Below are 14,280 nucleotides of genomic sequence, written 5' to 3'. Positions count from 1 at the left end.
CCACAGGGAAAGGGTGGCTGTCCACAGGTCTGCGGAGGAGAGATGCCTCAGGAGGAACCAACCCAACCCTGCTGACACCTGGATCTAGAACGCCCAGCCTCTCGAGTCATGAGAACACATACTCTTGTTACTCAAGACTCGTCCCCCTGCCCCGCCCCACCGCGCTTGTATGTTTATTACAGCAGCCCGAGCTAATACCCCAGCCCTGCGGCTGTACCAACACAGAGGTGACCTGGGAACCAGGCCAACACTCACTGGAACCTCCACGGGACCAGGCGTCCATCACAGAGACTACGGTGCCGGAGAGCGGGAAGGACGGCTGCTCGCCTTGGGACACCCGCGCTTGCTGCCCACAGGTGGCTGCGTGGGGCAGGAGTGGGGAAGCGGGGGGGCCAGTGGCGCCAGGAAGTGATGGGGCCGCGGGGCAAGCTGGAGCCCTGGACCACTCGCGGCCCAGGCCTGTGGGCCCTTGGCAGGGCACTGATGCTTAGGGTCTGTCCATGACCGTTGGAGGCAAAGGGCCCCCAGGCCCTCCCCTGCACGTCGGCGCCTCCAAGCGCCTGCTCCAGCCCGACGCCGGCCCCCACCCCGGGATCACAGAGCCCACGCTCAGGCCAGCAGACCTGCACTGCAGAGTGCCGAGGGCACTGCAGGGCACCACCAGGAGCATCCATGTCCACGCCGGCCACTGGGCTCCCCCTGAATGCGCCCCTCCCACTGCTTCCCCACTTCAGAAACCTTTCTTCTCTTCCAGCAACTCGGGTCAAAAGCCTCAGCCTCGTCCTTACACACCCAACTGCAGTCCCTTCACAAAGCCTGCCGGCTCCAACTTCCACCCAGAACCCACCTGCCCGCACCTGTGCGCCCCTCACCACCCTGGGCCTGGATGCAGACGGGAGCCTCTACTGGGTCTCCCCACCCCAGCATCAGCCCCCACACAGCCCCCAAAGAGACTTCAGTGAGGTCTGATCCTATCACTGCAACGTAAATCCTCCTTCCAGCGGCCTCTCATTTCACTCCAAGTGAGTAAAAGTTGACCCCAACAGTGACCCCACTTGCCAGCACCCACTCTCCCCTCGGGGCTCCCCTCCCACCCCTGGCCTCCTCACCTTTGCTCTACCCTGGGGCAAACAGTCACCCCAGGGCCTTTGCACTTGTTCTTCCTTGAGCCTGGCGTGGCTTTCCCCTGAAGAATCTCCCTCCCCCACCTATTGAGAGGGGCTTCCCTGGCCATCTGCTATGGGAGACCACCTTCCCACCCCTGCCCTGTCCCCCCGACTGTTTGGGCCTCCCGCTTGTCACCCCAACAGTGCTGAGGGCTGCACGTGGAGAGCCTGGTTCACTGCTGGTACCCGATACTGCCGGGAGTAGAGGAGGAGCTAAATGAACGCATGAATCAGGCAACAGCGTGAAGACGGGCAAGAGCAGGCAGAAGCCCCCAAACCTGGCGACCCATCCTCAGCCTTCTCCTTCCCAGAGGCCCCTTGGCCTGTGTGGTCCCCACTGAAAACCCACCAGTTGGCAGGATCAAGCGAGGTTTGTCTTCTGGGGGTGGGGGTGGGAAATTTGTACTAAACTATTTAAATGAAAGAAAAGAAACAATGAACTTGAACAACAGGACTCCCCTGGTGATCCAGTGGTTAAGAATCCACCTGCCAATGCAGGGGACACAGGTTCAATCCCCGGTCCAGGAAGATCCCACGTGCTGCAGAGCAGCTAGGCTCGTGCGCCACAATTACTGAAGGCTGTTCGCCTAGAGCTCCTTCTCGGCATCAAGAGAGGACACCGCAGCGAGAAGCCCGAGCGCTGCAACGAAGAGCAGCCCCCCACCCCCTGCAACGGGAGAAAAGCCCGAGCACAGCAACCAAGAAAAGAAAAAACCCCACAAAACAACAGACGCCTGCGGGGAAGGACGTGTCACTCGTCCAAGCTTCCAGGAAAGGGGGCGTTGGACCCTGATGACGAAAAAGATCTGGTTCTGACCCAGCAATTCCACTCCTGGGAACAAACCCCTAGGAAAGCAGAGGTGTGGACAAAGATTTTTCTCCAAGAGTAATCATCACATTACTTACAACAGCAAAAGGAAGGGAAGAAAATTATAGAAAAGAAGGCAAATTAAAATGCCTGACAGTTGAGGATTGGGTCAACTGAAGTCTGGAGCCTCCACCGGCCAGAAAACTGCGTAGTTCCAAAAAAATGTTTAAGAATGCACAGTTTTGAAATGTTTAATAAAGAATATACTAAGGGAAAAAGAAGGCTAAGTGCTAAAGAACTGATGCTTTTGAACTGGGGTGCTGGAGAAGACTTGAGAGTGCTTGAGGGTCCCTTGGACAGCAAAGAGATCAAACCAGTCCAACCTAAAGGAAATCAACCCTGAATATTCACTGGAAGGACTGATGCTGAAGCTGAAGCTCCAATACTTCGGCCACCTGATGCAAAGAGCTGACTCATTGGAAAAGACCCTGATGCTGGGAAAGATCGAAGGCAGGAGGAGAAGGGGTTTAAAGAGGAGAAGATGAGATGGTTGGATGACATCACCGGCTCGATGGACACGAGTTGGAGCAAGCTCTGGGAGTTGGTGATGGACAGGGAGGCCTGGCGTGCTGCAGTCCACGGCGTCACAACGAATCGGACAAAGAATCGGACACAACATAGCGACAGAACAACAACAAAGTGGAAAAGGCAGGTAACAAAACATTGCTTCAAAACTGTCTTAATTATAGAAACTCCTACTTCTAGAACAAGTAGAAGATGTTCTAGAGGAAATACAGCTGAACACCCGGAACTACTCTTATGACCTCCCCGCAACTGAGCGCCACCCCGCCCCGCGAGTGTTCTGGCTGGACTGCAGACTGGCAAGGCTGCACCTGACTCTTTGGCTCTTTACATATTTCTTGGAGCACTTCGATTTCTATGTTGAACATCAGTGCTTTTGTGCCAGCCCAGAATTCACTGAAGACACTTTCTTTCTGCTGAAGGCACTCCATTCCTTCTGAGGATAACCACCCACCTACACACACACACCTACATCCTGGAAGTGACTGCTCCCCCATCCAGGGCTGGGCAGGATCAGCCCAGTCCATCCCATCTCCTGGGATACAGACTTTGCTTCTGCAAAAAGCATGAACCACAGTCAGCCAACCAATGAGTGTATCACAGCATCTCCGCCAGAGCTACCAGGAGAGAGGTGGCCTCTTCTGTGTGTATGCTGGCTACAGTCCATGGGCCCCTGGGCTTGGGAGGAAGTACCAGTGACCCCCACGAGGAAAGTGGACCCACCCTGAATGAAGCCAATAGAAAGCAGGGAAACTATGAGAGGAAGGGACAGGGAAGAGGGAAAAAAGAACTCCTGATGACTTGACTTGGTTTGAGCACCTGGATCCAGCCATACCTGAAACATTACCTCATTACTGACATATTGTGATTCCACAAGCCAATAAAATTTCCCTGACGTTTTCTAGGCCAGTGAGTCTTGGTCACTCCTAGTGCAAAGCATCCCGCTAATTCACCACTGACAGAACAAGGAGAAATTTCACCACTAAGAAACCTGGTTGCACGACAATGTGACTACATACCACCGCCCTGTACATTTAAAAATGGTTAAGGCGGGGCTTCCCTGGTGTCTCAGTGGTAAAGAATCTGCCTGCCAATGCAGGAGACACGGGCTCCATTCCTGATCCAGGAAGATACCACATGCCCCGGAGTAACTAAGCCCGTACAACTATAGAGCCTGGAGCTGCACCTCTTGAAGCCCAAGCGCCCCAGGCCCTGTGCTCGGCACCCAGAGAAGCCACTGCAGCAAGAAGGCCGCGCTCTGCAACTAGAGAGCAGTTCCCGCTTGCTGTAACTGGAAAAAACCCACACGATGAAAACCTAGCACAGCCGAAAAACCAAACAGTTAAAGCAGTAAAATTTACGGTACGTGTATTTTACAATTTTTAAAAACTAATTCACAAAGGGGAAAAAAAGTGATGAGAAACAAACCATATTCTAGAGATTCTGAAACTTTAAAAATCCCACTTAAAAAAATATATGTTTTTGTTTTTTTTTTTATAGGAAGGGAAAAAGCACGAATTTCCCAGTGGCCTAGTGGTTAGGACTCTGTGCTCTGGTAGGGGAACTGAGATCCCAACAAGCCTGGTGGCACAGCCAAAAATAAATAACAATTAAAAAATAGGCCAAGGAGGGGAAAGCAGCCCCCAGAAGCCTCACCTGCTGCCTCCTGGCTCCTCTTCTCCAGCTCCAGCTCGGCGATCTCACTTAGCAAGGTGATGCCGTGCAGGAAGCTCTGCTCCAGGACGAGGCTCTGCGCGGCCTCCAGCGTCTCCAGGGCCGGGGCTCCAGTGCCTGGGGAGGGCAGGGGCCGGGCCTGCGGCAGCTCTGCGGCAGCCGCCAGGGCGTTCATGCCGGCCAGCGGGTCCTCCAGGCTGGGCAGGAACTCCTCAGAGCCTGCCTCCTCCAGGAAGCAGGTACCGCCGGGCACAGGGCCGGCCTCGGGGGCCTCTAGTCTTGGGCACTCGCCCTCCCCAGCGGGCACGTCACAGTCCGGCAGTTCCAGGCTGGGTCGGGGCTCACTCGGGGCCGTCTGGGCCAGGTCCTCCTCGCCGGGCACCACCTCCGCCAAGGGTGCAGGCACGGCCACGGGCATGTCCACGGGCACCTCCACTGGCTCCTCCTTGGCCTCCACCAGCGGCTCTGGCGTCAGCCGCGGCCCCAAGTCCGGGGCGGCTGCACAGGACTCTGTCAGGCCCGGCGAATCGACCCGCGCCTCGGCCCCTTCAGCAAAGTCCGGGCACCCGGGGGGCTCCTCCGGCCCCTGGCCGCTGGCACTCAGTGCCTGGGCCTCCAGCAGGCCTCCCGCCGGGCTCGGGGCTGCCAGGGCGTCCTCGGGGGGCAGCGTCAGTGGGGACTCCAGTGAGGGCAGCTGGGCGGGCTCTTCGTCCATGTCCTCCACCTCCGCCTTCACCTCCCGCTCCACCAGCGGCTCTTCGTCCGGGACCTCACGCAGCGGCTCTGGGACCTTGGATGGGGACAGGCGCAGGGGCTTGTCCTCAGGGGAGAGCGCCAGGCGCTCGGGCCCGTCGGCTGGGAGCGGCACGTCGGGGGCCAGGCCGTCGGCGTCAGCAGCCGCCGTGGGCTGCAGCAGGAATGGGTAGGGCCTGCCATAGTGCGGTGGCAGAGCTTGAAACGGGTACCGGGCTGGGATATCTGCAGAGGATACGCAGGTCAGTGGGGGCCCCTCTGGCCCTGTGCGACAACTGTGTCCCCGTCAACACCCATCTGCCCACCACCCTCTCTCCTCAGCCGCCCTGCAGGGCTGGAGGCCCTTCCCAATGGCACCTGACGAACCCCAGGGCGTCTCTGCACATCTGAGCCCCAGAGAGAAAAAAATGGCCACCCTGCAGTCCCCAAGGGTCTTCGGGTCTCAAAGGCAGAAGCTTTGGTCTCTGGTGCCCCTAATCTCAGCATCTGGCACAAAGCTGGACCAGAAGAACCTGGTAATAGGATCCTAAACAGGGGGCTTCCCTGGTGACTTAGTGGTAAAAAAACCACCTGCCAGTGCAGGAGACACGGGTTCGATCCCTGCTCTGGGAAGACCCCACATGACACAGAGCAACTAAGTCCATGGACCGCAACTACCGGTCCCGGGCTTCAGGGCAGGGGAGCCGGAACGACCAAAGCCCACGCGCCCTAGGGCCCGTGCTCCGCAACTAGGGAAGCACGTGCACCGCAACAGGGTAGCCCCCGCTCCCCACAACTAGGGCAAAGCCCTGCGCAGCAACGAAGACCCAGCACAACCAAAATAAATGAAGTTATTAAAAAGAAAAAAGACCCTAAATGGTCCCCACCCAGCCCGGCGGACTCTGCCATCCGTCCCTCAAGAATCCACCAGCCCCACCTCTTCTTCAGCAGAGTCGGGAAGTTCAAGTTGTTCAAACGCTGACAGTAACACTGTGCCGCCCCACCTTTTTACCTCCGACCTCCCCCCACCACCACAAAGTATAATCTCCCGGAGAGCAGGGTGGTGTGCAGCTGACTCTGCAGCATCAGGCTCCGTCCAGGGGGCGGTGTGGGGGGCACATGCAGTAAGGGCTGAACAGGAACCAACAAGGGGAGAGAGATACACGGAGCACCCCCACCGCACCGCAGCCTGGCCCGTGCTCCACACTTGACTCGACCGTTAGCAAGACATCAGCTCTCCCCAAAGAGGGACGCCACCGGCCCGAGACCACACACAGCATCCCACAGGCTGAAATCTGAACTCTGGAATTCGAACTCACGTCCTCGCACGGGACGAGGAACACAAGCCTCAGGCCCCATCGAGGCCACCCACTGCGTGTCCCCATGGACACAGGACACGGGAAGAAGGCACGTGCGTGCACGCACGCCGCACGTGGGCGGGGGTCTGACCCGGAAGGTACTGTTGTTGTCAGGCGGTGCCGAATACCTCACAGGCGTTGCTCTGTTCAACGCTCAGAACAAGGCCTTCTGAACTCAGGACCTAATTCTAACATTACACCCGTTTCCCCTGACCCTCCAACCGAGGGAAGACTAGAGAGACGAGGGCAGACGGTTCGTTCCAGAGCTTGGCAGCAGGCCACGTACCGCTTTGGTCAAAACACCAGAAGGAACTTCCTGGCGGAGCCAACATGGCAGGTGCTCAACAGGGAAAGGAACGAGCGGCTGAACCAATGAGTGAGTGGTGCCCGGGACACCCGTTTCACCGGCTCTTACCTGAGAACAAGGCCTGGAAGGGGCTGGGGGCTTCCTTCTCCAGCTCTAAGTCCTTCTTCTCCACGACGTTCTCGGGGGCCTCCTCCTTGCGGGCGATCCCTGGGGTGGGTGGTGGGGAGGCGGGCGGCGGGCTGCTGGGGTGGGAGCTGGGCGTGGCAGGGTACGCGTAGGCGGGCGGCTTGGACACGTCCTCCAGCTTCTGAATGACCTTGGCCTTCAGGGCAGCCACAGGGGACGCGCGGGGAGAAGGCGGCGGGCTCATGGCCTTGCCATAGGTGCCCGTGGGGCCGGTGCTCAGGCCAGGGGGCTTCCGCGGCAACAGCCCCGGGCCCGCAGCGCCCAGGCCGGCCTTGCCCGCGGCCTCCAGGCTGCGCTTGCTCACCTTCTCCTCCATCTCTGCCCGCTGTTCCTGGGCCTTCAGCCGCTCCTGCTGTGGAGGGGGCCGGCAGGCAGGGTCAGTGCAGCAGGAGCCATCACCCAGCACCGGCCCCGTCCCCCCAGCCCACAGAGAATGCCAGGCAGGGTGGGCGGCTGCAGGACCCTGCCTGAGATGGACATTCCGTCCCGGCTCGCGTAACAAGCACAGCATTCCTTGTAGAATTCCAACACACGGGGCTGGGGGAACCTCTGGTCTAGACCCTGACCCTCCCCTAGGACCCCCAGAGACAGAGCGCGGGGGGCCAGGCAGAGGTGAGAGGCCCCTGAAGACGCAGGACTGTCCCACCCCTGGCTCCACCACGGGCCGAGGACAGCTGCCTGCATGGAGGATTCACTACCTGAGAGCCCTCTCCTGCCTTATCACAGCGAGGTCTCAAACATCTCCGACAGTGAGCCTCCTGGGCTGTGAGGAAACGGCTCAAAATCAGCCCAGGCCCAGCGGGCTGCCCGTACACAAAAACACCATGAAGAAGGGCTCCAAGCCCCCCACCCTCACCGCTGTGAAATCTCAATAAAGAACTCGATGACACAGAAATTACAGCCGCTCCATTTCCACAGGAGGAAACCTGGAGCCCACAGAGGTGAATTCACTCGCCCGAAGGCACTCAGTCAGCCACGGCAGAACTAAAAGCTTCAAAACCAGGCCCCTTTCTCCGTACGTCGTCTCTGTGACTCCTTCAGAGCGGCTGCCGCACGAAAAAGGAGAGACGCGGCCGGGCAGAGGACAAGCGCCCAGGAACACCTTCGAGAAGGCAGGAGGGCTGTGGGCTTCGGGGAGTCCACCCACACGGGGGGCACCGAGTGTCGCCATCTTACGGGACCAGCAACGCGGGCAGAGGCCAGCCCTGGCCGAGAGGGAGGCCCAGGCCGCCCAGTGCCCGGCCGGGCCAGGCGGGGCTCAAGAGACGGCAGGAGCCCACTGGGATCCCCTCAGCCCCCAGGCAAACACCTCCCACCCACAGGAGGGGCCACCTCTCCTGCCTTGGTTTCCCCATGGCTCCCCAGCCCTGCCAGGCTCTGTCTGCCTCTCGGGCTTGCTCACCCCATCCCCTCTGGCCAGACGGCTCCTCCACAACCGACTTCTTCAGGTCTCTGGACAGACGTCACCTCCTTCGGGGGGCCCTCCCTGACCATCAGCCTCTCATTTCTCCCTCCCAGTCCAGAACTGGACTGTCTGCCGGCTGACCCCTCTGCCTCGCCGTCAATGGGAGGGGGCTCCGGGAAGGGTCTCCACGGCCCCCACCCCAACTCACCACTAGCTGGGCGCTCCTCTGCAGCTCCAGGGCCTGGGCCGCCTGCTGCTGCAGGTAGAGGAATTCCTGCTGCCGCAGGAAGTGCTGCTGCGAGAAGAGCTGCAGCTGCTGGGCGTGGTGCAGGGAGCTGCGGCCCGGCGGGTACAGGGCGGGCCAGAGGGGCGGCACGGCGGCCCGCTCCATCAGCTCCGCTGCGGGCAAGAAGACCGTAAGGCTGCACCCAGCTCCCAACTCCTGTCACCCCACTTCACAGACAGGGAAGCCGAGGCCCAGAGAGGGACTGCGTGCTCACAGGGGTGGAACGGGCTCAGCTGGGCCTCTGGGTGCTTCCTGGGGGCCCCGAGGCCACACAGTGGGAGTGGCCAACGTGGCAACTCCACACCTCCTCCCACTACACCCAGTGCTCTGCAAACTGGATTCCTGAGGGCTGGGGGCACCAAGGCGGAGTCCAGGCCCCCCGCCCGGGCAGCCCTGCCTGGGTTCTCCACATGGGCTTTCTGGGTAGGAACTCATCAGAACAAGGACCCTTGTGGCTCCGTGACACCCCCACCCCATTCTGCGGCGTGGACACCCCCTCCCCACCACAGGAGGCCCATGGCATTTGGGACAGTCTCACTGTATGAGGCCATCACAGCCCCTGCCCCCAACCACCGACCACCACTTACCAAAGTGAGGCAGGTGGTCGCTGGGAATGACCACCAGCTGGCCCGACTGGGGGTCCCTGACAAACTGGTAGGCTGAAGGCAGGGAGCCCCCCAGGCCAGGCGGAAAGGCAGGTGTCATGCCCTGGTGCAGAGAAGGGGGGCCCAAGCCTAGGAGAGACCCAGGCCCAAGTCAGTGCTGGGGGCCACTCCCCACTCCCCTTCTCTTCCTGGGTCTTCACGGAGGAAGCCAAGGATAAGAGCTGGCTGGCTGTGAACCTCCCCCATCACCCCTTCTGACCACTGTCCACCAACAGGCCTGGCAGAGAACCCCACGAGGCTACGGCCATCAATAATGATCCTGCTTGGGCTTCCCTGGAGGTTCAAATGGCAAAGAATCTGCCTGCAATGCAGGAGACCTGGGTTCAATCCCTGGGTCAGGAAGATCCCCCAGAGAAAGAAATGACAACCCCATTCCCGTATTTTTGCCTGGGAAATCCCACGAACAAGGGAGCCTGGTGGGCTACAGTCCACAGGGTCACAAGAGTCGGACACGACTGGGCAACTAACACTTTCCCGCTCCGGACAAGCAAGAGAGGTGAACTACGGGGATGAAAGGAGGGGTCCCACCCTACACCAGCCCCCAGCACCGTGCTCCAACGGAGACACTCAGGCCTCCGCTATCCCCACCCCCCACTCACCATAGGGGTGTCCAGCGAGCCACATGGATGTGCTACCCGAGCGGGGCAGCCAGGGGTGAGTGGCCAGGTGGGCCGCAGGGTCGGTGGACCAGCGACCGGAGCCCGCCAGCGCTGGGCCCCCGGTCACCATGAGGTTGGGGTTCAGGCCGTTAGCAGCACAGCTGGTGGGGTGCAGGCGGGCCAGGTCTGCCAGCTCCTTGCTTTCTCTGGAAGGGGAGTGGAGGCATCGGTGAGTCTGGGACGGCCCCAGGACGAGGGGGACAAAAAAAGGGGCGCCCCAAGGGACCGGTGGACATCAAGCCACTGCTCGGCACCCAGGGGCAGAAAAGCTGGCTGGGGCTCACCAGAAGGGGCCCCGGGCCTTCCTCGGGAGGGGTCCCACACGCTCAGGACCACCCTACACCCACGTAGGGCCACCCACCCCACCCCAGGGGGCCCCCCAGGCCTCACCTGAGCAGCTTCTCCTGGTCTCGGTCCAGCCGCGCCCCCAGCAGCCTCTCCTCGCGGTGCCTGGCCCGGTCATCGCCACAGTCCTCGTCGGCTCGGCCGTGCCCTGGGTGGGTGGGAGGGCAGGAAGTGAGCCCGACTCAGAGCCCCCAGCAAGCCCTCAGCATCTGAGCGGGTCCCTCACCCTGGCCAGACGTCCTCTGCGCCCAGAAACGACCCTCCACCACCCTCATAGAGCCCACCTGTAACTCTCCCAGGTAACCGGGAAGCTGCAGGAAAACGCTGTAAAACAGATGGTGCCGTAACCCAGGATGAACCGAGCAGCACTCGCGGACAGGGTTCCTCCTTTAGTGCCGGATAGGTAGGTGCTGGGGGCGGGTCAAGACGAGGGAAAGCCACAACCCAAAAAAGCGGTTGCTATGCAGACGCAGAGCCAAGCCCGGGTCACAGGGAGCCAGCCGCCACCCGGAGGCCCCGCCATGGTTGCGGCGGTTGCACACGTGTGGCTGGTCTCTTCAAAATCAAGTCGGAAAACTGAAACTGGAGAACCCTACGTGCGTGGGGCGGGACGGGGGGGTGGCGACTGGAGGGGGAGCTGCCCCCCAACTGGCCCATCTCGGCCCTGGTGCCCAGGAGGCACCCCCAACCCCCCACAGCTGGTCCCGCTGCACCTCCCCTGGGCTCTCCACCCCGCCCAAAGCCCTGACCAATTGCACAAGAGCTCAGCCCTCCTCGCTCGCCACCTTCCCCAGCCCCTCATCCCCGGGTTATCTTCTACACCATGAGCCAAAATTTAGAGCGTGCACAGTTGCGGAGGCAGGCCAGGGCCCAGGAGGCAGGTACGGCCACTAGCGGCAGAGACCACTCAGCCAGCAGCCGAGACTTTTCTCAAAAGAGAAACCAAGGACTTTGCTGGTGGTTCAGAGGTAAAGAATACACCTGCCAACACGGGGGACGTGGGTTTTATCCCTGGGCCGGGCAGATCCCACACGGCACCAGGCAGCGAAGCCCTTGCACCACAGCTACTGAGCCCTTATGCTCCAGAGCCCAAGAGCCCCAACTACCGAGCCCACGTGCACACTAGAGTCCGTGCTCTGCAACAAGAGAGACGACAGCAGCGAGAGGTCGGTGTGCTGCAACTAGAGAGAAGCCCCCAGTAGTAACAACTCAAGATTAAGTCCATGTGCGGCAACCAAAAATAAAAAAGAAACCCACTGAGGCTGGACTAATTCCTTCCCTAGGATCAGCTGCCCTGGGGCCAGCGTCCACCCACCCGGAGCTCCAGAGATACGCTCAGGGAGGAAGCCGCCCCCAGGCCCGCCAGCACGTGGACCTTGTCATTTACTACTCTGCTGCAGACAAGTGTCCCGGTCCCCTCTCCAGGATCCACCAGCAGGCCCCCCAGCCCCACACAGCCCCCGGGGACAGGGATCCAACCTGGCATACTGCCGTTGGCTTCTCCCCTCGTTTCTTCCCTCCTGCACCCTCAACACCAGGAACTCCCAAAGATCTCCTGAGAACTGTTCCCCAGGAGGAGCTTTCCTTTCAGGAAGGTGGGAGCCCACCGCTGGGAACAGGAGGCGAGTGGGCAGGGAGGAACAGCCATGAGCCCATATGCCCGATGGACCAAGCAGGTCGGGGAAGGGATACGCCTCAAAAGACAGCTGGAGACGGGCTGGGGGGCACCAGGGGCAGGCCCAGGAGGTTCCAGAAGCCCCTGGGGCAACGAGGAAGCTGCATGCACGGTTAAGGAGAGAAGAACCAGTGAGCTGGGGCACTAGGCAGGCGGGGTGAGAATGAGTGAAGAAGTCTTTCCCATCTGGCCCCTGTGGGTCACAGACGCGAGTCCCAGGCCACCCACCACCTCACTCCACACAGGGCCAGAGCAGACCCTCTGTTTGTGCCAGCGCCCAGGCCCCATGACTGTGCCCAGCTCGTGGCAGGAGGCTGGGAAGCAGAGGGGAAAGGTGGGCGGTGGGAGAGAAGGTGAGACCCAGCCAGGATACCCAGGCCGCCAGAGTCAGTGCGGTTCCCAAGTCAAAGGGTACCCTGCGCCCACCCTCCCGCCCACCCCCTTCACCAAGGGCTGGAAGGGGCCCTCCTCACAGGCCCCACCTCAGGAATGAGGCCCTAAAGGGCGGCCACACTTCTGGGCAGGGCCACTCAGAGTCCTGCGGCTGGACTGAGAAACCAGAGCACACGCCTTCTCCCAGGGGAGGGCCTCCCAGGCCCACAGACACCCCAAGGGCCCTCCATCTACGGGGCCACGCTGCACTGGGGGACAGGCTTTGGCAAAGAGCTCCTGGTGCTCCCAGAAGGGTCACGTGCCTGGAGTGTGGCCTGTCCCCAAGAGCTCAGTCCTCAGGCCTGACTCCTCTCCACCGCCCTGGTGGTCACTGCACAGGCCTCAGGGGCTTCCCACTGCAGGCCCCACCAGAAGCCCGCACGCAGGCCAGCCCAGCTTGGAGAAGCCACCACCTGCAGGGTCCCTCAGGCCAGAGCCCCAGACCGCTCCCTCCAAATTCAGCTGGTGTCCAAAGAAATGTGACATGCCCTCCACCACCGCAGCCCGGGCACCACCCCGACCTCCTGCGTCAACTGTTCCCTCTAACCCCTGCTCACCCTGTCCCTCCTACCGAGTGCCAGGCTGCCCAGCTGTCCTGTCCAGTGCACCCCCAGCTGACTCAAACCACACTGTTCCCTCCACCTAGAGTGCTCGTGCCCGGCCCCTGCAGTACTCAGTCTCCCCAGGAAGACCTCAGCTCGTATGCTACCTCCTCCAGGAAGCCCTCCCAGACCACCTCTCCTCTATCATGCTCCCTTATTTGTCTCCCTCACTACACTGAGAACATCACACAGCCACTCTGCCTGTTGGTTATTCATCGTCCGTCTCCTCCATCAGACAGTGCACTGCTCTGGCTTGAGCAGTCCCACTCCGAGGTATCTACCTCTCCCCTTACACAACGCCTGACACAGGAAGGCACTCAGCATATACATGGGGAGTGCAAATGAACGAACTCGTGAGAACATCTAGAGGGCGATGCAGAGAGAACAAGCAGCAGGTGCAGAGGCCCTCAGGCAGGAGTGTGCCTGCCTCATCAGGGTGGGAATGCCAAGGAAGAAAGCAGGCAGGGGAAGGGCGGGGTGCAGACCGCACTCAGGGCCTTGTGGGCCGTGGAAGGGAATGTGGTTGAGACTCCGTCCAAGGTGAAAGGAGAAGCCAGAGGAAGTGCTGAGCAGGGATGAGACGTGACCTGACTAAGGCTTTGAAAACCGCCTGCGAACAAGCAAACCAAGAGGGCCCTTGGCTTGTCTCTGCTGAGCTCAGGTTGGCGGGGGCCAGTTCCTCCAAGAGGCACATGTGTGGGGCAGAGGGGAGCCAAGCCCAAGGTCCCACACACACAGAAGACCCCGTCCTCCCCAGCCCTCGAGGCCTGAGCTCTGGTGATTTTCAAGTCACGCCTGTGCCTAGCAGGGTCCGAGGGCCGCTCCGTGCACACATTCATCCAGTCATCAACCCAGGAGAGGACTTCCAGCCCTCACACCAGCCACCTCAGATGAGGAAACCGGGCACAGACAGGTAGAGGCACTGCCCAGGTCACACTCCTGACTGCTGAGGAGGGGCCCAGCTGGCACTGGGGTCTGAGTGAGTTGTCCGGCCGCCCCCCCATGCAGGTGCACGGCCCCCAAGCAGAGAGCCTGCACAGGGTGAGCGCCGGGGAAACGGCAGCCCCACAGCCATTGCCTGTCTGCAGCCCCGCCCCGGGGCCCGCGTCCCCAGCAGTGACAGCTTCTCCGTGGGTCATAGCCTCTAATCCCAGCCATTATTGCCCAGGCTGAGGCCCGGTTGCCATGGCAACCTCCTCCTGGACTCCCATCTGCACATTTCCACAGCTCCGGCTGACCCCACGCCCGTTCAAGTCTGGGGTCAACACCACAGCTTACAGCCAGTGTGACCCCGGCTCTGCTGGGTGACATGGACAGTGGAGCAGGGTTCGGGGAGCACCATCACAGCCCCCCAGATCTGGTCCCCAGTTTTACACCACCACAGAGTTGACAACAGGC

General features: G+C 60.9%; 1 protein-coding gene and 1 long non-coding RNA gene across 9 annotated transcripts in view; one reads left to right on the top strand and one right to left on the bottom strand.

Annotated features, from left to right (window-relative positions):
* Positions 1-14,280, bottom strand: part of TNRC18 (trinucleotide repeat containing 18) — an 89,982-nt gene that overhangs the window by 38,742 nt on the left and 36,960 nt on the right. For 6 of the 8 annotated variants that reach the window (XM_061402263.1, XM_061402260.1, XM_061402265.1 and 3 more), the window contains 6 exons: positions 10,219-10,321; positions 9,769-9,974; positions 9,092-9,238; positions 8,427-8,617; positions 6,736-7,165; positions 4,213-5,208 (listed from right to left, as the gene is read on the bottom strand). In XM_061402263.1, coding sequence (XP_061258247.1) covers positions 4,213-5,208; positions 6,736-7,165; positions 8,427-8,617; positions 9,092-9,238; positions 9,769-9,974; positions 10,219-10,321 — 2,073 coding nt within the window. The remainder of the gene's footprint in view (positions 1-4,212; positions 5,209-6,735; positions 7,166-8,426; positions 8,618-9,091; positions 9,239-9,768; positions 9,975-10,218; positions 10,322-14,280) is intronic. The other 2 variants (XM_061402262.1, XM_061402266.1) reach the window with 2 other exon arrangements.
* Positions 8,547-13,149, top strand: LOC133238786 (uncharacterized). The gene is made up of 3 exons (XR_009733627.1): positions 8,547-8,634; positions 10,473-10,576; positions 11,198-13,149. It is a non-coding gene; the product is annotated as an uncharacterized LOC133238786 (long non-coding RNA).

Source organism: Bos javanicus, chromosome 25 (genome assembly GCF_032452875.1).
Source record: "Bos javanicus breed banteng chromosome 25, ARS-OSU_banteng_1.0, whole genome shotgun sequence".
In the NCBI taxonomy this organism is placed as follows: Eukaryota; Metazoa; Chordata; class Mammalia; order Artiodactyla; family Bovidae; genus Bos; species Bos javanicus.
The sequence above is the reverse complement of the archived record's forward strand: the minus strand, read 5'-3'. Positions and strand labels throughout refer to the sequence as shown.